The sequence below is a fragment of the Rhinoderma darwinii genome, chromosome 4, assembly GCF_050947455.1.
Source record: "Rhinoderma darwinii isolate aRhiDar2 chromosome 4, aRhiDar2.hap1, whole genome shotgun sequence".
In the NCBI taxonomy this organism is placed as follows: domain Eukaryota; kingdom Metazoa; phylum Chordata; class Amphibia; order Anura; family Rhinodermatidae; genus Rhinoderma; species Rhinoderma darwinii.
This window is the reverse complement of record NC_134690.1, coordinates 397,411,678-397,437,759: the sequence shown is the minus strand read 5'-3', so window position 1 is coordinate 397,437,759 and position 26,082 is coordinate 397,411,678. Positions and strand designations below refer to the sequence as shown.

Sequence of the window (26,082 nt, the reverse complement as noted above, 5' to 3'; positions counted from 1 at the left end):
CGGGGTTCTGCTAATCCGCGGGCGCACCTTTACATGTGGGCCTACCCTTATTATTGTCTTTCCTTCATAAGTCCGCAGGTAGCATAAATACTGTGGATTTTCCACAACGGATTTTGTTGTAGAAAATCGGCAGCATAATATAGTGGCAGCAAAGTGGATGAGATTTGAACAAATCTCCTCCACACGCTGCGTAAATGATGAGCGGAAAAAAACGCTCTAGAATGGACATGCGGTGCGGTTTTTTATTCTGCAGCATGTCAATTGTATTCGCGTAATCGCTGCTTTTGTGTTGCGGGTTTTCCCCATTGAATTCAATGGGGAGGTAAAACCTGCAACAAACGTTGCGATTTTTGCGGTGGAAAAGCGGCGTTTTTTACTTACCCAGAATTCTGTGGTTCTTCGTCCAAGCCGGCTTCCTGGGATGACATTTCATCCCTTGTGACCGCTGCAGCCAATGCAGGTCGTCAGAGGGTAAGTTTGTGGTTTTTTTATTGCGTTTTTTGGCCGGAATTCCACGCTGCGCCCAGGTGGATATGCTGTGAGCTTTTACGCAGCGTATCGGCCCTGTGTGAACATACCCATAATCTATATTTATCCCCTATCCACAGGATAGGTAAAATATATGATTGATAGGGTCCGACCACTAGGACCCCCACCGATCCTGAGAATGGGCTTACCTTGCCCTCCCTGTGCGCCCCATTGGATTGGAGTGGTATTGAACATGGTCGGCCATCACTCCATTAATTTTCTATGGGGCTGCCGGAGATAGACTGTGACGTGTGAATAGACCCTTATAGAAAAATCCATAGCAAAATCAATGAATAGTCACCCCGGCTTGTGGCGTGCCTTTGCCCACCCCATCCCTGGGGGATCTAAATTGTCATCCACCAGTGCACATGTTTGATTTGCGAAATCCTATATGAGGAGACTTGAAACTAAAATTCTTCTGCCTTCTGTTGCTTGATGTTTGTCCTGCTGGCACTCTGCTGTGAAGAAAATCCAGACTGCTCGACGACACCACTAGGGGGAGTTCACTTCATATTGATTTATACAGCTCCAATTGAACTCAATAATAAATCAGTATACAGTAAGATCCTGAGCTCCCCCTAGTGGTGACTGCAGATCATTCATTGTATAATAAAAAGTGAAATCATTTTCCAATACACTTTCTGTATTAATTCCTCACAGTTTTGACAACCTCTTGTTGTCACTTAATAGGATCCTTTATTGCGAATTTCCAGTAGATAAAAATAATAATAATAATGTGTATTCACACTGTGCCAAATCATGACAAAATGCAATGTGACCGCACCGTGTGAATACACCCGAGCTAAAAGTGCTGGAAATCTTTTACAAAAAAGTTGTGATGATCGCAAATCTGAAGCATCGAGCGCTTTTCCCGACACACTCACATCTGTTGAAAATATTAGCAGGCGCTACATAAATATGGTATTCGTCCTAAAATGTTTTTATGTATTTATGGCAGAAAGCTAGCGTTAAAGGCGTATTCCCAGGGTGATAGGATAGGTGATGTCTGATCACTCGGGGCCCCATCGATCGCATGACCGCAGTGAGGAGGACATTGAATAGAGCAGAGGATGGGCATGCGCGGTGTCACTCCATTCAAAATCTATGGGACTGACAGGGTATTCCAAGTACAGCGCTCGGCTGTCTCCGTCAGTCCCAGACATTGAATGGAGCGGCGGGTGGATGATTGACTGCCACTCCATTCAAGCTCCTCCTCCTCCGCAGGGGGTGCAGTTAAAAACAGGGGGCTCGGGACCCCCTCTAGTGATCGGGACTCTAGTGATCGGTGGAGGTCCCAGCGATCAGTCACTTATGACCTGTCCTGTGGATAGGCAATCATTGTCAATTCAGGGACAAACCCTTTTAGACCAGAATCACACACGCAGTTTTGGTGCAGTTTTTTGTTTTTTAGCCAAGGTCAGAAGTGGATCCAAAAGGAAGGAAAGGTATAAAGAAAAGATTGATGCATCTTCTTTCTTTTCTGTCCGCTCCTGTGTTAAAATAGGCTAAAATAAACGAAACAAAAACTGCACCAAAACTGCGTGTGTGACCCTGGCCTAAGAACTGATTCTGCAGATGTGGTAGGCGAGGGGGGTGAGCATCATCAAACCGTCCCTGCCCAAGAGCCAATGTTAGAATCTTCAAGGGAGTCTTGGTTCAGCACTGCCCCCCCCCCCCCCCACCGCCAAACCGGCACACAAGGATATTGAAAACAAAAATATCCTTGCATCGCCTATGGCAACCAATCCCACGCTGCCTTTAGCTTGAGTTGTTCACCTGCAAAATACCAGTCTGATTGGCTGCTGTGTGCTCAGTAATGCAGCATAATAATCTGCAGATGAAGACGCCTGCAGTGAAGCGCTGGGGACGCAGGTGCTGCCTGAATAACAGCTTGTGACGTTTGCCAGCGAATTCCTGGAGGAGAAGGTCTCGGTGGGGTGCGGTTTTTCTGCAGCGGCAGAAACCAGGAATATTTCAGACGTTGACGTCTTGTATATCAGGCTGTGAAAAATGGATTCGCAGTCGACTAGGCTATTGATTCCGCCAAAAAAAACGGAAAAATTACGGAACGGAGACAACTGGAAACCATTTGCAACGGAAGCGATACCATTGAAATCAATGGCAATGCAAACGGAAAGCTATGGTTTCCGTTTAGTTTCCATTCATGGGCTCCCCTGACGGAAAAGTCTAGCGGAACCCAACGCACATGTGAACGACGCCTAACGTAACAGATATATATAAGGTTTGTTGAATATGAATACATATGGTTGATTGCTATTTAGACAAACACACATAACGATATGTTAACGATACAACATCCGCCGGCATTTTTGTCACATATGACGGAAAGAACATCACATGGAACCCTGAAAGATTCCATTGTAAGTCAATGGGGTCCATCGGGTGCCATTGGTATGCGTCGTACGGCTGATCTGGTCCTGTGTCATGGCTTCTGTTATGTGTGAAAACATCCTAAGTTGATCATTATAGGGGATGTTACACCAAAACCCTTTTCCAATGCAGCCTTCTAGATTAGCTGATCGCCGGGGGTCCGGATGCTGCAACCCCCAGGAGTCAGCTGTTATTGTCAGGGGAAGCTGATGGAGCATACGCACCAGGATATTACATAGCGCCCACTGGAGTATGGAGTAATAATACATTGTTGATTGACAACAACCCCTCCGCCTCTCCCTTGACATCCATACGCCCTAATGGGTCATGCTGGTTGTCACTGGAAACAGTCAGCAAGCTTGTTGTCAGACACCCCCCTAGCAGCTAGGCTGTGCTCCTGTAATGCAGGGAGACAATTTTTCCTGCCTAAAAATATTGTTTAGTGTTTTGTGTAAAGACGACACTTCCCAGAAAGAAAATGACCAGAGCAAGCTCAAGGCAGACATTTAGCAAGTAGGGAATGCTGGGAGATTTTAGTTCTGAAGCTTGCAGAATAGTGAGTACAGCTCTGGAGTATAATACAGGATATAACTCAGGATCAGTACAGGACAAGTAATGTAATGTATGTGCACAGTGACTCCACCAGCAGAATAGTGAGTGCAGCTCTGGAGTATAATACAGGATATAACTCAGGATCAGTACAGGATAAGTAATGTATGTACACAGTGACTCCACCAGCAGAATAGTGAGTGCAGCTCTGGAGTATAATACAGGATATAACTCAGGATCAGTACAGGACAAGTAATGTAATGTATGTGCACAGTGACTCCACCAGCAGAATAGTGAGTGCAGCTCTGGAGTATAATACAGGATATAACTCAGGACCAGTACAGGATAAGTAATGTAATTTATGTACACAGTGACTCCACCAGCAGAATAGTGACTGCAGCTCTGGAGTATAACACAGGATATAACTGAGGATCAGTACAGGATAAGTAATGTAATGTATGTACACAGTGACTCCACCAGCAGAATAGAGAGTGCAGCTCTGGAGTATAATACCGGATATAACTCAGGACCAGTACAGGATAAGTAATGTAATTTATGTACACAGTGACTCCACCAGCAGAATAGTGAGTGCAGCTCTGGAGTATAATACCGGATATAACTCAGGACCAGTATAGGATAAGTAATGTAATTTATGTACACAGTGACTCCACCAGCAGAATATTGAGTGCAACTCTGGAGTATAATACAGGATGTAACTCAGGATCAGTACAGGATAAGTAGTGTAATGTATGTACACAGTGACTCCACCAGCGGAATAGTGAGTGCAGCTCTGGAGTATAATAAGGATGTAACTCAGGATCAGTACAGGATAAGTAATGTATGTACACAGTGACTCCACCAGCAGAATAGTGAGTGCAGCTCTGGAGTATAATACAGGATGTAACCCAGGATCAGTACAGGATAAGTAATGTAATGTATGTACACAGTGACTCCACCAGCAGAATAGTGAGTGCAGCTCTGGAGTATAATACAGGATGTAACTCAGGATCAGTACAGTATAAGTAATGTAATGTATGTCCACAGGGTCTCCACCAGCAGAATAGTGAGTGCAGCTCTGGAGTATAATACAGGATGTAACTCAGGATCAGTACAGGATAAGTAATGTAATGTATGTACACAGTGACTCCACCAGCAGAATAGTGAGTGCAGCTCTGGAGTATAATACAGGATGTAACTCAGGATCAGTACAGGATAAGTAATGTAATGTATGTACACAGTGACTCCACCAGCAGAATAGTGAGTGCAGCTCTGGAGTATAATAACGGATGTAACTCAGGATCAGTACAGGATAAGTAATGTAATGTATATACACAGTGACTCCACCAGCAGAATAGTGAGTGCAGCTCTGGAGTATAATACAGGATGTAACTCAGGATCAGTACAGGATAATTCATGTAATGTATATACACACTGACTCCACCAGCAGAATAGTGAGTGCAGCTCTGGAGTATAATACAGGATATAACCCAGGATCAGTACAGGATAAGTAATGTAATGTATGTACACAGTGACTACACCAGCAGAATAGTGACTGCAGCTCTGGAGTATAATACAGGATGTAACTCAGGATCAGTTCAGGATAAGTAATGTAATGTATGTACACAGTGACTCCACCAGCAGAATAGTGAGAGCAGCTCTGCAGTATAATACAGGATGTAACTCAGGATCAGTACAGGATAAGTAATGTAATGTAATGTATGTACACAGTGACTCCAGCAGCAGAATAGTGAGTGCAGCTCTGGAGTATAATACAGGATGTAATTCAGGATCAGTACAGGATAAGTAATGTAATGTATGTACACAGTGACTGCACCAGCAGAATAGTGAGTGCAGCTGTGGAGTATAATACAGGATGTAACTCAGGATCAGTACAGGATAAGTAATGTAATGTATGTACACAGTGACTCCACCAGCAGAATAGTGAGTGCAGCTCTGGAGTATAATACAGGATATAACTCAGGATCAGTACAGGATGAGTAATGTAATGTATGTACACAGTGACTCCACCAGCAGAATAGTGAGTGCAGCTCTGGAGTATAATACAGGATGTAACTCAGGATCAGTACAGGATAAGTAATGTAATGTATGTACACAGTGACTCCACCAGCAGAATAGTGAGTGCAGCTCTGGAGTATAATACAGGATATAACTCAGGATCAGTACAGGATAAGTAATGTAATGTATGTACACAGTGACTCCACCAGCAGAATAGTGAGTGCAGCTCTGGAGTATAATACAGGATGTAACTCAGGATCAGTACAGGATAAGTAATGTAATGTATGTACACAGTGACTCCACCAGCAGAATACTGAGTGCAGCTCTGGAGTATAATACAGGATATAACTCAGGATCAGTACAGGATAAGTAATGTAATGTATGTACACAGTGACTCCACCAGCAGAATAGTGAGCGCAGCTCTGGAGTATAATACAGGATGTAACTCAGGATCAGTGCAGGATAAGTAATGTAATGTATGTACACAGTGACTCCACCAGCAGAATAGTGAGTGCAGCTGTGGAGTATAATACAGGATGTAACTCAGGATCAGTACAGGATAAGTAATGTAATGTATGTACACAGTGACTCCACCAGCAGAATAGTGAGTGCAGCTCTGGAGTATAATACAGGATATAACTCAGGATCAGTACAGGATGAGTAATGTAATGTATGTACACAGTGACTCCACCAGCAGAATAGTGAGTGCAGCTCTGGAGTATAATACAGGATGTAACTCAGGATCAGTACAGGATAAGTAATGTAATGTATGTACACAGTGACTCCACCAGCAGAATACTGAGTGCAGCTCTGGAGTATAATACAGGATGTAACTCAGGATCAGTACAGGATAAGTAATGTAATGTAATGTATGTACACAGTGACTCCAGCAGCAGAATAGTGAGTGCAGCTCTGGAGTATAATACAGGATGTAATTCAGGATCAGTACAGGATAAGTAATGTAATGTATGTACACAGTGACTGCACCAGCAGAATAGTGAGTGCAGCTGTGGAGTATAATACAGGATGTAACTCAGGATCAGTACAGGATAAGTAATGTAATGTATGTACACAGTGACTCCACCAGCAGAATAGTGAGTGCAGCTCTGGAGTATAATACAGGATATAACTCAGGATCAGTACAGGATAAGTAATGTAATGTATGTACACAGTGACTCCACCAGCAGAATACTGAGTGCAGCTCTGGAGTATAATACAGGATATAACTCAGGATCAGTACAGGATAAGTAATGTAATGTATGTACACAGTGACTCCACCAGCAGAATAGTGAGTGCAGCTCTGGAGTATAATACAGGATGTAACTCAGGATCAGTACAGGATAAGTAATGTAATGTATGTACACAGTGACTCCACCAGCAGAATACTGAGTGCAGCTCTGGAGTATAATACAGGATATAACTCAGGATCAGTACAGGATAAGTAATGTAATGTATGTACACAGTGACTCCACCAGCAGAATAGTGAGCGCAGCTCTGGAGTATAATACAGGATGTAACTCAGGATCAGTGCAGGATAAGTAATGTAATGTATGTACACAGTGACTCCACCAGCAGAATAGTGAGTGCAGCTCTGGAGTATAATACAGGATGTAACTCAGGATCAGTACAGGATAAGTAATGTAATGTATGTACACAGTGACTCCACCAGCAGAATAGTGAGTGCAGCTCTGGAGTATAATAACGGATGTAACTCAGGATCAGTACAGGATAAGTAATGTAATGTATATACACAGTGACTCCACCAGCAGAATAGTGAGTGCAGCTCTGGAGTATAATACAGGCTGTAACTCAGGATCAGTACAGGATAATTCATGTAATGTATATACACACTGACTCCACCAGCAGAATAGTGAGTGCAGCTCTGGAGTATAATACAGGATATAACCCAGGATCAGTACAGGATAAGTAATGTAATGTATGTACACAGTGACTACACCAGCAGAATAGTGACTGCAGCTCTGGAGTATAATACAGGATGTAACTCAGGATCAGTTCAGGATAAGTAATGTAATGTATGTACACAGTGACTCCACCAGCAGAATAGTGAGAGCAGCTCTGCAGTATAATACAGGATGTAACTCAGGATCAGTACAGGATAAGTAATGTAATGTAATGTATGTACACAGTGACTCCAGCAGCAGAATAGTGAGTGCAGCTCTGGAGTATAATACAGGATGTAATTCAGGATCAGTACAGGATAAGTAATGTAATGTATGTACACAGTGACTGCACCAGCAGAATAGTGAGTGCAGCTGTGGAGTATAATACAGGATGTAACTCAGGATCAGTACAGGATAAGTAATGTAATGTATGTACACAGTGACTCCACCAGCAGAATAGTGAGTGCAGCTCTGGAGTATAATACAGGATATAACTCAGGATCAGTACAGGATGAGTAATGTAATGTATGTACACAGTGACTCCACCAGCAGAATAGTGAGTGCAGCTCTGGAGTATAATACAGGATGTAACTCAGGATCAGTACAGGATAAGTAATGTAATGTATGTACACAGTGACTCCACCAGCAGAATAGTGAGTGCAGCTCTGGAGTATAATACAGGATATAACTCAGGATCAGTACAGGATAAGTAATGTAATGTATGTACACAGTGACTCCACCAGCAGAATAGTGAGCGCAGCTCTGGAGTATAATACAGGATGTAACTCAGGATCAATGCAGGATAAGTAATGTAATGTATGTACACAGTGACTCCACCAGCAGAATAGTGAGTGCAGCTCTGGAGTATAATACAGGATATAACTCAGGATCAGTGTAGGATAAGTAATGTAATGTATGTACACAGTGACTGCACCAGCAGAATAGTGAGTGCAGCTGTGGAGTATAATACAGGATGTAACTCAGGATCAGTACAGGATAAGTAATGTAATGTATGTACACAGTGACTCCACCAGCAGAATAGTGAGTGCAGCTCTGGAGTATAATACAGGATATAACTCAGGATCAGTACAGGATGAGTAATGTAATGTATGTACACAGTGACTCCACCAGCAGAATAGTGAGTGCAGCTCTGGAGTATAATACAGGATGTAACTCAGGATCAGTACAGGATAAGTAATGTAATGTATGTACACAGTGACTCCACCAGCAGAATACTGAGTGCAGCTCTGGAGTATAATACAGGATATAACTCAGGATCAGTACAGGATAAGTAATGTAATGTATGTACACAGTGACTCCACCAGCAGAATAGTGAGTGCAGCTCTGGAGTATAATACAGGATGTAACTCAGGATCAGTACAGGATGAGTAATGTCATGTATGTACACAGTGACTCCACCAGCAGAATAGTGAGTGCAGCTCTGGAGAATAATACAGGATATAACTCAGGATCAGTACAGGATAAGTAATGTAATGTATGTACACAGTGACTCCACCAGCAGAATAGTGAGTGCAGCTCTGGAGTATAATACAGGATGTAACTCAGGATCAGTACAGGATGAGTAATGTCATGTATGTACACAGTGACTCCACCAGCAGAATAGTGAGTGCAGCTCTGGAGAATAATACAGGATATAACTCAGGATCAGTACAGGATAAGTAATGTAATGTATGTACACAGTGACTCCACCAGCAGAATAGTGAGTGCAGCTCTGGAGTATAATACAGGATGTAACTCAGGATCAGTACAGGATGAGTAATGTCATGTATGTACACAGTGACTTAACTTTCTAGTTAATCTGTGTAATCAAATGTGTAATATGGTGTACATACACTTTTAGTCATGATGATGATGATGATGATGAGAAGTATTTGGTTGTAGTACTTTGTAGCACTGAGCAGACGCATCTATGAGAAAAGTAAAGAAATTATTATGAGCCACTAGAAATAATGCCGTGATGCACTGTAGACACTTCTGGTGACTTGACCACATCCTATATTAAATAAATGTGTCACATGTGAAGCAATAGTGTAGATGAAACGAGCCGCTACGTAGGATGTTAATGTAGCAATTAACAAGAAAATAGGTTTCATTCACTGACGGCAAGCACAGATGGCGAGGAACTGAAACAAAGTATATTAAAAAGTTACAGAACGTTTCTCTCTACAATGAATAAGCATTATTACGCAAAAAGCAATCATACAATGCACAGATGCGCTGCACCGCGCCAAGAAAATGGTGCAATTGCCCAGTCCGCGCCCAAGAACTGGTTTTCTCCAGGGTTAATTTGGCATTTCAAAGGCGCTTGGCTAAACCAGACAACCCTAAGCCGGCCACACAGGGCAAAATGTCTGACTGTCGGAGAGACATTGCCGCGACCCCTGAACGCCTTGTGGACAGACCCTGTATTGCGCCACACGTAGGCATCATATTCCCCCCTGAACGCAATGCTTTAGGGGGGACCTACGTAATGGAGGACGCCATGATTGTTTTTCTCTCAAAAGAGCGGAGGTACTTTTGGGCTCATAGTGATCTATGGGTGATGTATTACGGACCAGTACAACACAGAGCCGTAATACATCCATGTGCGCGAGGTCTTATAAAATATTGTAGATCCCCTTTAAGTGATGCAGAACACTTTACCGGCCTATTACGTGGCTCGGGAAGAAATATATCCAAAACGCCTCATGTATCCAAAATATCTCAAAGAGTCCTGCATAGCAACCAATCAGAGTTCAGCTTTCATTTCTTTTTTCAACCCAAGGGAATAAGAGGTAAACACTAACTGGTTGCTATAGGTGACGCCAGTCTTTTATTTGCCCAGTTTTTATACAAAGCCCACTGCGACGTCTTGTCTCTAAATTCATCATCTATATCTGAATATATATACTTTTGTGACCATCTTCCACGTTAGTTATAAATTAGCTCTTTTATGAAGTTAGGGAATACGGTGAACATTTTTCTGGAATATCCTGTCAGACTACTGACAACACACAGATAAACAGCAAAGGGCTGCTGCTTCCCGCCCAAATCCCCACCCAAGCCACGCCTACCAACGCAACCACCAATCATATCGAGAGACGTAATTTCACCACTCTGCCACGCCTACAACTGGATTACAGCCGCCATCTTTCTTCAGGGTATAATGGTGTCTTTTCCATTAACCTTGGAAAAACAAAATACGCAACATATCGTTTAACGTCATTATTGCAACACTCTCGGTGAACTAAACAGCGCTACTGACGCCATGATTCTCCTAGAGGGTTAACTATACAAAATACAGAGAACTGTGGCGATGTTAATGTCAGATTCTATGCTCGTGTCGAGCTGTGTCGTTTTCTGTTCTTCTGCGTAGTTAATTTCTAGAATTTTCTCTCATGTTGTATCCGGAGGCGTTCCGTTGAGACTCCCTAAACAAAGATGGCGGCCGTTCGATTGCCATCTGCGTGACGTCAAGGCGTTTTACGTAAGTTTCTAAAGACTCTGTCCCGTCGTTGATCTTGACGTAGGTGCTGCTGCAATTCCAGAAGAAATATGGCTGCGCTTGTGGTGTGGGTAAGAGATGCTGTGAGCGGCCGGGTGTCCATATGTGAGTCGTCGCCGAGAGCTCTGGTGGGGGATCTTCTACCTGTAATTGATTCGGTAAGTGGTTGGCCGCCATTCTCTTCCGTCTTCCGGCACTGTTGTTACTGTTCCGAGCCACCGTTAGGTGGCGATGTTCTACAGGGAGACTTATGGGACCCCGTAATAAAACGTTGGAGACAGGACTCTGCTCATAAAAGTTTACAATCTAGAGGGGAGGGACACATGCCTCAGAAAATCCCTTGTTGCCCTTATTAGCCAATCACAGTGCAGCTTTAATGTGTGCATATCCGTTTAATAAATGAAAGCCGCACTGTGATTGGTTGCTATGGGCAGCTAGTTGGCGTGATCGGGTCCAATAGAGCTGTTGCCGCTGCTTTCATTTACTGTATAGCGCACATTAAAGCGACCCTCCAGTCCCAGGTTAGAATTATAAATGTTATGGGGTATGTGGAGTTTTTTTTTTTACCTGTTGCCCCCTCTGCCGTGGATCTGCCACTTGGGGGTCCCCTCTCTGTTGTCCCAATGTGGCTGCAGCGCTTCTTAGACTGAGTCTGAGACACTCCCACTGTTCTCGGATTGGCCAAAACAGCTCACATGAGCAGCTCTGGCCAATCGGAGAACAGTGTGAGTGTCTCTGACTCGGTCTAAGAAGCGCTGCAGTCACGTTGGGACAACAGAGAGGGGACCCCAAACGAACACTGGGCTGTCACTACAGGGTTAAAGAAGTGCAGAAGAGGTTCAGGAGCTTCAGCAGGGGTCTATTCCCCTCTGTCCAGGGAATTCTGAGGTCCCTGATCCCCAGACGATTGCTAGCGGTGGAGATCTAATGCATCTAAAATAAAAAAATGGGGCTTTACAAATAAACTTGATTAAAGAAATGACTGTGTTGTCTACAGGTTCAATGCAGACTTATGTGTCTCCATGGTTACAGACTACAAGCAAACTGTGTAGTCTGATCCTGCAGTTGTTGCTCCACTCCCTCTTCTACTGTCTGTCGGCTATAAAGGGGAGTGAGTGGAGTAACGTGGCTGCAGGGTCAGACTATGCAGGGATTTTTGTCGTCTGTAAGCAGGGAGGCAGCTCTTATGCACAGGAGGTGTAGACACAAATTAGTAGGATATTTTTTAATGAAGGCTATTTGCAAGGGTTCTTAACTTCTTTTTTTTTTTTTTAATTTTAGAGGCGTCAATGCAAAAAAAGATGCAAAGGTGGAGTTCCCCCTTAGGCCCAGTTCACACAGCTCTTTGGCACTGATTTTGCTGCAGAATTGATTTCAATGGGAGGTGGAGGTGTTTTTTTTTTTCCCCTCTTGGCATGTCCTTTGTTGCCTCGTCCCTTCCGTTGAAATCAATAGTTTTTCGTAAACCGCGGAAGGAAAATGCAGGGAGTTCAAAATCTGCCTCAAAATTCCTGAGGGAGTTACGAGGCATGATTTTTTTTTTTTTTCTCTTCATGATTGCATAATACTCGGTGTGAACTAGGCCTTAACGAACCCATATTCCTCCGTGTCCGTCTTGGTTATTAGATGTCACATTCATTTGATATTCGTCTTTGCGATGGTTTTGTTTTTTGCGTTCCTTTTGTGCTTTCCTTTACTTAGTCGGGCTATGATTTCTGCTTTCAGCGGGGGCCCCTGTGTGATTTCTACGTGAAGTGCAATGGACGTCGAGTGGGTACAGACGAGGCGCTGCGGAGCGGACTCGTGTACAGCGTCGAGCCGCGCTTATGTGGCGGTAAAGGGGGTGAGTCCATCGTACGGTCTGGTAATCTCGCACCGATATGCAATGTATGACTGCCGAGCAGAGAGAAGCCATAAGGAAATTCTACTGATTAGAGAACAAAGTAATACAATGTAAATACGCAAATCTGCTGCTATCAAAGGGGTATTTCCGGAATTATCAACCACAGAATAGGTGATCATTTTCTGGTCAACGGGACCCCCACCTATTGCAGAAATGGGGGCCCTGAACCTCTTGTTCTTCAGCGTTCATGATACCGGTCCGTTCCTATGGGGCCGCCAGGAACAGTAAGGTAAGCAGTTCTCGTCATCGGTGGGGGTCCCAGAGGTGTGTCCGTTCCGTCAAAAGTAGAACATGTCCTACTTCTGTCCGTTCAGTGTCCGTCTCGCCCGTTGAAGCCTATGGGTCCGTCAAAACAACGGACGGCACACGGAAGGTTCTCTACTCTCTTTCTATATTTTGTACCGTATAGTCGGCAAATGGTAAATGCAGCAAATCGTTACCTTTTTTTGGGTCTGTTTTTACGCTGCACCTAGAAACCTCCAACAAACTGCTGTTGACAGATCTATTATTCTGATCGTCTGTCCCTGTTTAGCTCTTTGGGGGTATGATGGTGTTTTACTGTGAATAAGTTGTGGGTCTGATGGGCTCATTCACCCCTCTATTAACCGTTCACGTTAGAAATGTATAATCCAAAAAAAACAATATAAATCCAAGAGCGGTGACGCTTTTCTGTAATGCGCAGGTGGTCTCACGTTATAACAATCTGGTCTCTGCGTCATTAACCCTTTAACAACAAGCAGAGATCAGAGAAATATACATTTGCTGAAACCGGACAACCCGTGAAAATGCCCCTGTGACTTATTAAATATCACGCATGTGTTTTTCATGTTTTTTTTTTTTGGTTTTACTTCTAGGCTTCGGCTCTATGCTCCGCGCACTCGGAGCACAAATTGAGAAGACCACAAACCGGGAGGCTTGTCGTGACCTCAGTGGGAGGCGGCTGAGAGATGTCAATCACGAGAAGGCGTAAGAGGGGATGTGACGTATTCTTGTGATAAGAGCATTTGCCCCTAAAGCGACCCATGCACCTACAACAGCTCCTGGCAAATGCCCGTTCAGTTGACTATTACCCCCCGACTCCCCCCTCTGCTGAGCGTGCATTTGTTTTCAATGGGCAGTCAGCCGCTGCCAGACCCCTCCTCTATTGTGTATGGGCACCCTAAAGCCCGAGCTACATGGAGACGTTTTGTATTGTGACTTTCCAATTTTATTTTAAGGGGGGGGGGGGGGGATTTATCGAGACTGGTGTTTCATACGCCAGTCTTAACCCCTTAAGGACCGAGCCATTTTTAAAAAAATTTCGTCCTTCACACCCTGCATTCCAAGAGCCGTAACTTTTTTTTTATTTTCCTGTCGATAGCGGTGCGAGGGCTTATTTTTTTTGCGGGAGGAGTTGTAGTTTCTAATGGCACCATTCAAAGTACAATATAATGCACCGGGAAACTGAAACTGTTTTAGTTTTTACTGCTTTCACTGTGCGGTAAAAACGACCACTTTAAATTTACTCTGCGGCTCAATGCGATTACGGTTATACAGAATTTCTATGTTTTTTTTTATATGTTATTACTTTGAAAAAACAACTTTTTGTTTAAAAAAAAAATGTTTTGTTTCACCACATTCCGAGACTTTTTTTCTTTTTTTTTTTTTTCCGTGAATTCAGCGGTGTGAGGGTTTATTTTTTTACGGGACGAGCTGCCGTTTTTATTGATACCGTTGAGACGCAACAATACCTATATTTTATTTTATTTTTTAATTTTTTTTAATTTTTACATTACTTTAGAGGAAAAATGGGAAAAAAGTGTTTTTCACTACTAATAACTTTATTGAACTTTTTATTTTTTTTATTACACTTTGTTAGCCCCCCTAGGGGAGTTGAACCAGCGATCGTTAATGTATTGCAGTATATCGTAATTTTCACAGGCTTCTGTTAAGCTGTGCCAGACCGTCCACTAGGCCCCCGGGCTACCATGACCATTTCCAGCGTCGTCGTCCCCCCCTCCCCCCTGATCGTGTTGTGGGGGCGCGGATGAGCTGTCGGAGGGGCTGTCCCCCCTCTTTTCAATGTTTCAGATGCTGCACTCGCGATTGACAGCAGCATTTGAGGGGTTAAACGGCCAGGAACCGCACGATCGCTGTTCCCAGCCGTTAGTCTGTTCTGTCAGCTGTAAATCCCAGCTGACACCCGCAGGGTATGGAGGGCGCTCAGCCTACATGTAACATGATAATGCGTCAAGGGGTTAACAGACTAAAAAGTTGTAGCAAAAGCCTCTTAGCAAATGTGTCGCATCTTTCGGCCGGGCCCTGCTCCACGATTGTGGCACAACGACCGCGGCCATGCGCCTTCAGCCCAAAAGATAACCACGCACATGCTCCTCTTCTCCCCTCGTCGGCTCCTTCATCCCTCCAGCGCTACTTATACAAGGACCTGACGCCGAGCAACATCCGGACCTTATATGGTGACGCAGCGCTGCAACCCGGACCGTGCTGCGTCGCATACAACGTCCTGACACGAGCGGAGAGTGTTTAATTTATTCATTTTATTTTTTAATATTATTGTATTTAACTGTCTAATGGATGGGGGGGGGGGGGGTAGTCTGGCCATGGGGAGGCAAGGTAAGGGCCCAGCACGGCACCGCCCCATATAGTGACATCTACGCCGGCTAGGAGCTGTCAAAGCTTTCCACTATAACTTACACCTGTTTTCTGGCATTAATTATAATACATTTGTGGGGCCGCAGTGGCACGCCTCCTTCCCCGGAGGTTTCAAAAGTGGCGCGAAAATGGCTAAAGTCGCAATTTGAGACTTTTGTACGTCAAACTGCCGTAGCAAGTTGATAAATTACTCCGTTCAAATTGCAAAGTCACAATACAAAGTCTCCATATGGACCCAAAATAAGACAAAGTTGTCCTCGTGCTATAATTTCTATTTACCAATTCTTAGATCTATCTTTTTCCGGGTAGCCTTTGTAGCCGTGATTACAGCTCCCTGTGGGGTCACCCAGCTTTCCCGGAGTCCTGTCAGGCAGGAGTTTTACGAACATATTTCAGTTCTCATCTTTACTGTATTCAATTTTGTTCATATTCTTTCTTACCACTGCTCTGAAATGTTATTCTCCAGGATATGAATCATGACGTGGTGGCTTTTTTTTTTTTTTTTTTGTTTAGCATGGCAGAATGGACAAAGAAACAAGCAGAGCGTGAAGCTGAGAGAGAGCAGCGGCGCCTGGAGAGACTGAAACGTAAACTGGCTGAGCCGAAACACTATTTCACCGACCCAGAGTATAATCGGCAGTGCAGTGACATGTCAGAGAGGCTGGAGGACTCTGTCATCAAAGGTAGACTTGTCTTTTTACATAGCGGTCGATCCGTGGCACAGGTTGTAGCCCTTCGGGCAGTAAAGCTTCACCTGTATACATGTGTTCCTGGATTTACACTGGTCGGAGCGCTAATCATCAGATCCTAACATTATTTGATCTGCATAGAGAATCCCCGCTCGGCCCACTGTGAACTCTGAGTCTCTTTATGGTCAATGCCGGACGCTTGTCAGGGCTGAATCTGTTTGTACATTTAATTTCTTTACTAATTGTCTTAGAGGCCCGGTAGCTGCTCAGGAGATTACTGGTGTAGTGAGGGCAAGAAACTAAGCTGGTCAGCAGCTCCTTACAAAGTGACGTAAATGCTCATCAAATCTGCTGTGACTGCGATGCATAAACAATCACTTACGCTAAAATATCTGCAGACATTGAATATTGATACCCCTTTCCGTATGAGGTAAGTACGCAGCCCTCCCCTCCTCCATTTAGGTCTTCGTTCTGCATATTGAATACAGAAAGACGTTCTCCGATCAAGGGACCTGCTGACACCCCCGGTCTACACGTGCCGTCGTTTGCCCTCCAGTGTTGGTCAGAGCAGAGAAGTTCTTACTCTGGAGGTCTCTGAGTGACCATGTACAATAATGCCGCTTATTCATTTGCAATACTAAATTCCCTCTGGTGGGATCAGCTGATCACAGGGTTCACCACAATTAGTGTCTGTTAAAGCGATGCGTACCTCTTGGTGCGAATATTAGGGAAATATCTAGTATGTGGAGATCTGACGCAACATCCTTCGCAAATGGGCATTGACGTCAATGTGTTATGCTTTAAATGTGATCATATAATCCTGTAAGAGAAATCTGAGCAATACCAAAGGGGTATGCGCTTTCTAGAGCTGGAAAGCCGGGGTGGTCCAAGATCAGACTTCACCGATGTCGTCTTCTCACGTGTATCTAGGACGCATCAGAAGATCACGATCATTGTGTTTCCTCTGCGTGGGACACCACAGCCTGCATGTGTCCTGGATCTTTCGGCCCCTTTTTGGAGGCCACTGTAGTCACACAGGTTTGCTTTATCAATATTAATCACATGACTCATGATGGCTGGCGGGGAGATTGCTCCCTGTTTGTAATGCTACACATATGCGGCTTTCTTATAAAGGAGTGTGGTCATAACGAGCAGGAAAATAAAATTGTGTTAGTGTAAAAAGCAATGAAACCATGACGTGATGCACTCCTATCTATTGTTCTAAGTTCACTTGTAACAGTTCGGGCCCCATTCACATCACGTTTTGGCCTTCTGTCGGAGGTATAGTTCTGACGAATGGCTAAAACGTATCCTACTGTATGGCATACAGTGGGATACGTCGGCTCGGGGACTGGGGAACTCCTGAAGTTAGGAGCTTCCAAAGCCTCAGAGTTCCTGGACAGAGCAGCCGTTCGCTCTCTGCCCGGGTAGTCAGTACGTATACCATGTGTCGTTTGTTTTGGTTTGGAGTTTTTTGGTAGGATCCCTCATGATGGGAAAGCAGAGTCTACTACCCTATTCCATCCTGCAAGTAAAAAGGTATAGCAATGTATACAGGCCAGACGCAGACCAAAATGAGACTTGGGTTTTTTCGTCTGGATAAAGGAGCCCATCATGGGGCCTAACACATACAGGGGAAATAAGAAAACTGGAGCTTCATATAGCGACTTGCATAGTAACCTATTTCTATATTTGCCCAGGCTTACAAGTTTCTTCAAGCGCAACAATTTCTGCAGATTCAAGTGATGCTCGAAAACGCAGGAAAGACGTAAACATCAGCAAAGAGGAATCTGGGAAAAAGCAATGCTTCTGGTAGGAAAGTTTATTTTTAATATGGTTTTTAGTTGCTAGCAATACAGTGGAGGGAAGTCCTCAAATTATGAAATGTCTCAAGTTGGCATTGTTATAATGTGGTGAGAGCCTTTTAAGGCCATTACATCTAAGTGCCCTGTATTGTAAATGAGGTGATCGGCGCTGTAATGTAGATTACGGCAGTGTTTTTTTATTTAGAAAAATTATAATTTGTCGGAGTTATGACCTATTTTAGCTTTATGCTAATGAGTTTCTCAACGGACAACTGGGCGTGTTTTACTATATGACCGAGTGGGCGTTGTACAGAAGAGTGTATGACGCTGACCAATCAGTGACCAATCAGCGTCATACACTTCTCTCCATTCATTTACACTGCAGATAGCGATATGGCTAGATCTCTATGTGCAGCCATATAAACACACTATAACATTACTGCAGTGTCCTGACAATGAATATACATTACCTCCAGCCAGGACGTGATGTGTATTCAGAATCCTGACACTTCTCTGTGATTTACAGCATAGCAGGCATAGTCTCGCGAGATTACGCTGTAAGCTGTCATTTACAGCGAGATCTCCCTGTGCTGTGCCGTAGTCTCACACAGACGCTACAGAAGTGTCAGGATTCTGAATACGCATCCCGTCCTGGCTGGAGGTAATGTATATTCATTGTCATGACACATGAGTAGCGTTAGGCTGGGTTCACACAACCTATTTTCAGGCGTAATGGAGGCGTATTACGCCTGAAAACACGGCTCAAATACGTCGGCAAACATCTGCCCATGCATTTCAATGGGTTTGCCGATGTTCTGTGCCGACGACCTGTAATTTTACGCGTCGCTGTCAAAAGACAGCGAGTAAAATAACAGCGTCGTCAAAGAAGTGCAGGACACTTCTTGGGACGTAATTTGAACCGTTTTTCATTGACTTCAATGAAGAACAGCTCCAAATTACGGCCGTAATTGACGCCTCGCAAAACGCGAGTACGAGCAATTACGTCTGAAATGCAGGAGCTGTTTTCTCCTGAAAACAGCTCCGTAATTTCAGCCGTAATTGTCGATATCGTGTGCACATACCCTTATAGTGTGTTTATGTGACTGCACATCTAGCTATATCGCGATGTGCTGTGTGAATGAATGGAGAGAAGTGCATGACGCTGATTGACACTGACCAATCAGTGACCATACACTTCTCTCCACAACGCCCAATTGGTCATACAGTAAAACACGCCCAGTTATCTATTGGGAAACTCATTAGCATAAATCTAATATAGGTCATAACTCAAAAATGATCATTTTTCTAAATAAAAAACACTTCTGTAATCTGCATTACAGCGCCGATCACATCATGTACAAGATAGGCCACTTATAATCTGGTGACAGCCTCTTTAAAAAGTGATCTAGGCTTTTTTTTTTTTTCTCCATGTGGACACTAGAGAGGCCATGTGACACTTATAAAGGTGGCCATACACTTTAGATAAAGATCGGCCAAACCTGCAGATGTTCGGGTAAAGAAGGATCGGGCATGTTGGATTTCAGCATGCCTAATTCCTTGTTCCTGGTGAGAGAAACTGCTACCGTAGGGGTCCAGTAGTGGCTTATCTCCCCCCCCCCCCCCTCCCCATTGAAAAAACTTGGTTATGGTGACGTCGGGAGGAATAGCTGTCGGCCAGCATCTATCTTAAGAGGATTGTACCACAAAGGACATGTATCACTTATCTGCAGGATAGATGTCTAATCGCTGGGACTTCTACCAATCACTGCAATGGGGGTTCCTTAGTCCCCACTTCCTACACACTGAGTGGTGGTAACGCATGTGCCCTGCTGCTCCATTAAATGTCTAAGGGGCTGATAGAAATACAATTCATGCTGCCAGGACATGCCCAGAACAATTTGAAAATGTAAAAACCTCTACATTATTGTCATGATCTACTTTACATGTGAGAGAATATTTACATCTGGGAGATAATAATGGAAACTGGAGCTGCAGTTGTCAGTGCCACATGTAGTAACTTTTTATTTATTTTTTTTTTCACACAGGACTGGATTGGAGGGTTTAGAAGCGTCCTCCAGTTCTGACAGTGGGAGTGAGAGCGATCCTGAATCCCCCTCTGCATCCTGTGGCAGCCGTGGACAGAGACTACAGACGTCTGACAGCGATTCTGATGGACCTGCACGATGTTCCACCAAAAAGACTCCAGAAAGCAGCGAAGCGGAAAGTTCTGCGGCTACAGATGCGGAGCAACACCTTTTCGATCCTGATGAGAAAGCACAATGCTCCGCCAGTATTACAACCACTGAGCCCAGTACAAACCACAGCGAAGCAGACTGCTCCATGCAACTGTCCACAGAGGTGGAGCAACCAGTGTGTGATCCTGGTCCGACAGATGCTGCTATGGTCAACCCAGAACCAGAGGAACCGTCTGTTACTCCTGACACACAGCAAGACGCTCCCAGTGCGGTAAGGAACGGTCACATATTAAAGGCTATGAAAACCTTTTGTAGGCTTTTTTTTTAATTTTTATAATCTGTTTTATGTGATAAAAAAAATGACTTTTTTTTTTTTTTTGATACAGCTTCTATGTATCCTTTATACCTAGAAGCTGAATCCGTCAGTAAAGTGAACTGACTGCTCGGCTGAGAGCGGGTCTTGCGTGTCTCTATCACACGGGTTTATCAAAGTTACAATCACATCTTTGTTCACCAACTTAGATCTAATGAGGACACGTAAATGAGCCGACCCACCACAAAGTCCTGCTGCAATAATAAACTCTGGCGCCATACAGTTTCAAAATGCAAGATCTCGTGATAACAAGCGACATCTCATTTTCTCACACTGTATGCCGCCTGGATTTATGGGAAGCGCTGGGCTTTCCGGGACAAACCTTACGGGAAATTCGGAGCCTACTCCTGCGGTGAGTCAGCAAATTTACATATTTGAACACATTCCCCGTGAAGTGTTCTTTATATTTTAGATTTATTTTTTTGGTTGAAAAAGTTTCTCTCAATTAACGACCTAGATGACTTCCCCGTAATGTGTCCTCTTTAAAGGTGTAAGTGCCGCTCCATGGACTGAATCTGGTATTACAGCTCGGCCCCGTAAACTTGAATACTGCAATACCAGACTAAGGCTATGTTCACACGGAGTATTTTGCCGAGTTTTTTGACGCGGAAACCGCGTCGCAAAAACGGCCCAAGAGCGCCTCCCATTGATTTCAATGGGAGGCGTCGGCGTCTTTTTCCCGCGAGCAGTAAAACTGCCTCGCGGGAAAAAGAAGCGACATGCCCTATCTTCGGGCGCTTCCGCCTCTGACCTCCCATTGACTTCAATGGGAGGCAGAGAAAGCGTATTCCGCGCTGTTTTATGCCCGCGGCGCTCAATGGCCGCGGGCGAAAATCGGCGTGCAGGGAGAGGAATATCTGCCTCAAACTTCCAAATGGAATTTTGAGGCAGATATTCCTCCTGCAAAATACTCCGTGTGAACATAGCCTAAGGCTTCGTTCATGGGTTCCGTCGGACCTTTCCGTCAGGGGAACCCCATAGGTTTATGTTTGCATCACTATTGATTTCAATGGAGACTGATCCGGTGCGAATGGTTGGTTTCCTTTTGTCACCATTGTGTAAGGGTTCAATCATTTTGACTGAATCAATACCGTAGTCGACTGCGCTATTCGTTCCTCAACGGAACACTTGCGCAACGGTGACAATCTGAATTTGCATCGGATCCGTCACCATTGAAATCAATGGTGATGCAAACGGAAACCTACGGTTTCCGTCTGGATTCCGATCATGGGTTTCCCGACGCAGATGTGAACAAAGCCTTAGCCCATGTTTCTGGTAGAAAGCTACAGTGCACCTTTAGTAATCTACTTCATCATGGCTTGCACTGAATGGGACTGAGCTGCAGTACCAGACACTGCCACACATATACGTATAAGCCACTGTGTCTGTGTAAACAAAGAATAGACTGCCATGCTCTCGTTCTGCTGATCATCGAGGGACCAGGGGCTCTGACCCCCATTAAGCAAACATTGATGGCCAATCCTAAGGGATAGGCTGTCAATTAAAATCCTGGAAAACCCAAAGTTCTGAACTTGGAGTTTTGCCGCGGTCACTAGAGAATCTGCATGATCATGTTTTCTCTTTCTTGCTGACAGGATGATGCATCCTTTGACCTCCTTGCGGTCACCTCGGCTGCGGAGCTGGAAGCGCTGGGGCTGGAAAAGTTGAAGGTAGAACTAATGGCACTTGGGCTAAAATGTGGTGGAACGCTGCAGGAGCGTGCGGCCAGACTCTTCTCGGTGCGTGGACTTACCAGAGAGAAGATTGACTCTTCGCTCTTTGCCAAACCAAGCAAAGGAAAAAAGAAATAGAACCGCAGGAATATTCCCAGAATACGGACTCAGACCTGGACTTTACACAAAGTGTTCACGGAGCCACAAAAACCAAGCCGAATGTTTTCTCGATTCATTTTAATAAAATTTCTAGATTTTTAAGTTTGCCAAACGCTCTAGTAATCTTTATATATATTTATTTTTTTTCCTAAAACAGCGCCACTCTTGTCCATAGGCTGCATCTGGTACTGCAGGTTAGCCCCATTCAAATGTATACCAGACACCACCTATGACTAGATGTCCGTTGTTTTGATCCTTAGATACATGGATGCTTAAACCCTTGCTGATTGCTACAATTAAGGGGCAGACGTTCAGCGGAGTGCTTCTTCTTTGCTTTAGTGGTCTGAGGCAAAACCTGGATCCTGACCAATCAAAACCTCTGACATGTTGCCGTAAAAACCCATTTAACTGTAGTGAAGACATAATTTCGCTAGGTGGAGACATTTTCCCTCCTTGATGAGGAAGCACAAAAAAACTTATTGACACTACTGAGCTTAGATACAGACAAAACCACCCATATTTATACCGTTTGTCTGCATCTCGCTAGGATAAATGCATGAGGTCTAAGGGCCCGTTCACACTTGTTCTTTAAAAATAGAGCTAAATGTCACAAAATACAGATGATACTGTTCAGATCAGTATTGTGTAAGTATTTAGTTCTTTAAAGCGGTCTGCCTTGGACAATCCCATTTTGTTACTTAGGTCCCCCAAAAAGAAGCTGATCACAGGGTGTCCAGCTCTGAGACCCGAGCAATCCGCTGTGATTGGTGCGGAAATCTGTCAGTAAGCATCTAATTCCCCTACAGCGCCACCCCAGGGCAAATGAAGCATTGCATAGTTATGATTGAAATCAATGGGCTGTCCATGTAATGCATGGATGTGCCAGGTCCTCCCAAAGTAAAAGGGGTTCTTTTTTTGGTAGCCATTATCTACTCTGGCTAATAGAGTGGATCCTGAACAGAGGGAACCCCCCCCCCTAGAATTTCCTAATGGGGTAAACAAATTGTTTTTCTCAAATAAATGCCCCCTATATTGAAAAATACTCTACTAGTAAATGTGGGCCATTGAGTATCTTTGCTATGACTTGTGCCAAATTTAAAGGCGCACACACACACCTCTTGATAAATTTGGTGCGTTTTTACCTGACCTTCAGGAAATTAAAGCTAAGCGGGTGAAGATTTTCTGCAAAATTTGTGCCATTTCCACCCATCCTACGTAATCTGACCAACTAGGTCTCCATGGGGACCATGCCCACGTTTCTCATCACTTTCCAAATTTGGCAAGCGACAGTTGCAAGTTTTGCTGCCAATGTTGGGCTCTATCATTTGGCAAAACCTGATGTACTGCAGTGGCTTCATAGAAGATGTTGGCTGTGGACTCAACCTATTCTATATGGGAAGGATATGGATCGTGAACATGAGTTACGAGGTTAGCAGAGACGATGACCCGATATGTGCGCGAGATCTGCAACTACGTCGCCATAGAATCAATAGAAACTTCCGTGTCACGCAGTTGTGTCTCATGGAACGAATGCAAGTCCTGTCCCCAAACATGAATCTGAGTCATCCTTATATTTCTATAGGAGCCCCTGTCGTGCGCTGCGGAAGTGACCCTAATTGGTAATATGGGTGCTAGTCCTATTAATGACATGGGAGAATCCTGTGGACTTTGCCTGATCGTTTCTTTGTAGGCAATAACATGGAGCAAGTCTGAGGGTTGGCAACCTGTCCTGTTTCTTCTCGTTGTCTAGGCCAAGAGTCCGAAGAGAGCGGAAACCCTGGATCTCCACGTAATCCCAGTTGGTAGAGTCCAGAGGGAGCATCTAAAAATTAACAATCCTTTTAAGATCAGATGTCAAGCACTTTCCCAAATTTTAAACCTTGAAGGATTTCCTAGGGTTTGGGGCGAATTTCCAAAATTTAGGGTCCAACCCTAAATTTCGTGCTTTTTACATAACATGTAGCGCATAAAAACCTCTATGTAACCCTCCGCTAGATATGGGCAGAGGTCTCCCCAACCCCTATGGTCAGTAAGACCTCTCACTGTCCTCAGCTCCACCCTATGCACTTCCGCCACATATGGGGTCCAAACCAATATGGAGGCATCTCCGGCTCTTTGGAAGCGGTCAACATTAGCCCATGGTTTAGTTCTCTGATTATTGGATGAAGTCCCTTTTACATTCATAAAAAGGGCTCCCGACGCTTCCATACACCGACTCCTGGGGGGAGGGCGTACGTTGTCTGTTAGCGTATCTGTCCTGATTGGGATGAAGGTGTAGGACACGATGGATTGCGCGTCCTTCATGCTTATCTATGCCGGGCAAACACCGGGTGCTGATTTTTATTTTCCTTGCAAATCACTTTATAGGACCCGACACATTCTTAATACAGATAAACGACCACAGGGGGCGCACCGTGTTTTGTGCTTTGTATTCTGTGTCTTGGGTTTATAAGGCTGCGTTCACATCTGCGTTGTGACTTCCGTTCTAGCGTATCCGTCAGAGGACCACAAGAACGGAAGTAAACGTTTCCATCAAAGAACCCATCGATTTCAATGGGTTTTATTTTTGCATCAGTTGTGCCCGGTTAGGCTCCGTTCCGTTAGGTTTCCATTTTTTTTTTACAAGAAATACCGTAGTCTGCTGCGCTATTTTTTTTTTTTACCGTCAAAAGTTACTGAAACCTGACGGAAAGGAGCTTTCTGGGTTTTTTTTAACATTGAAGCCAAAGGATGACTGATACAAACTGATATGCAATCCGTTATGCATTACGTTTAACGGATCCGTTTTTTTCAGCACATCCGCAGACTAAAAATGAAAGCAAGAAAGGTAAAAACGAATCCGTTCAAAACGGAGCATAACTGATGACAAACTCACGCAAACTGTAAGAAACTAAATTTTTCCGTTAAACTGATCCGTCAAAAACATTTTACCTTTCGTTGCATTCAGTCAGCCTGTCCGTTTTTTGTTTTTGTTATTTCAATGGATTCCACAATGCAGATGTGAACGAAGCCTTAGGGCCTGTTCACATCAGCGTTGGCTTTCCGTTCCGGGGTTCCGTCTGAGGTTTCCGTCGGATGAACCCCCGCAACGGAAAATGAAACTGAAACCACTGCTTCCGTTTCAGTCACCATTGATCTCAATGGTGACGGAAACATCGCTAATGCTTTCCGTTCGTCACCATTCCGTCAGGTTTCCGGTTTTCCGACGGAATCCATAGCGCAGTCGACTCCGCTATTGATTCCGTCGTTAAAACGGAAACCTTCCGGAATGGTGACGAACGGAAACCATTAGCATTGTTTCTGTCACCATTGATATCGATGGTGATGGAAACGGAAGCTGTGGTTTCACTTTCACTTTCCGTTGCGGGGTTCACCCGATGGAAACCTCCGACGGAACCCCGGAACGGAAAGCCAACGCTGATGTGAACAGGCCCTCAGGGTATGTTCAGAGTGTTTTCAGGCGTATTTCAGGGCGTTTACGCCTTGAAAAAACGCCTGAAAAAACGGAAGTAGAACGCCTCCAAACATCTGACCATTGATTTCACTTGGAAGTATGGAGTTCTGTTCCTGCCGGGGCGTTTTTTTTTTACTCCTCGTTTTCCAGAAACTGCACGTTTTTCATTGACTCTAGAAAAACGGCTCCAAAAACGGCCGAAAAAACATCTGAAAATCGGGAGCAGTTTTCCCTTGAAAACCAATCCCTATTTTCAGATGTTTTTGATTTTGTGTGCGCACATACCCTA

At 44.3% G+C, this 26,082-nt stretch overlaps 1 protein-coding gene across 1 annotated transcript; it reads left to right on the top strand.

The window, feature by feature from the left end:
- The first annotated feature begins 10,579 nt into the window (after positions 1–10,579).
- Positions 10,580–22,451, top strand: SDE2 (spliceosome associated SDE2). The gene is made up of 7 exons (XM_075863410.1): positions 10,580–11,048; positions 12,616–12,733; positions 13,648–13,759; positions 15,959–16,128; positions 17,835–17,946; positions 19,985–20,405; positions 22,103–22,451. Exons 1-7 carry the CDS (start codon positions 10,941–10,943, stop codon positions 22,316–22,318), a joined length of 1,257 nt encoding a protein of 418 aa, XP_075719525.1. The 5' UTR covers positions 10,580–10,940; the 3' UTR covers positions 22,319–22,451.
- The last annotated feature ends 3,631 nt before the right edge of the window (positions 22,452–26,082 follow it).

Bases quoted from the DNA above. Each gene is read 5' to 3' on its own strand.
- SDE2 (XM_075863410.1), top strand. From the start codon at position 10,941: ATGGCTGCGCTTGTGGTGTGGGTAAGAGATGCTGTGAGCGGCCGGGTG. The intron at 16,129-17,834 runs GTAGACTTGTCT...ATATTTGCCCAG, and splicing joins GGAGGACTCTGTCATCAAAG to GCTTACAAGTTTCTTCAAGC. The intron at 17,947-19,984 runs GTAGGAAAGTTT...TTTTTCACACAG, and splicing joins GGGAAAAAGCAATGCTTCTG to GACTGGATTGGAGGGTTTAG.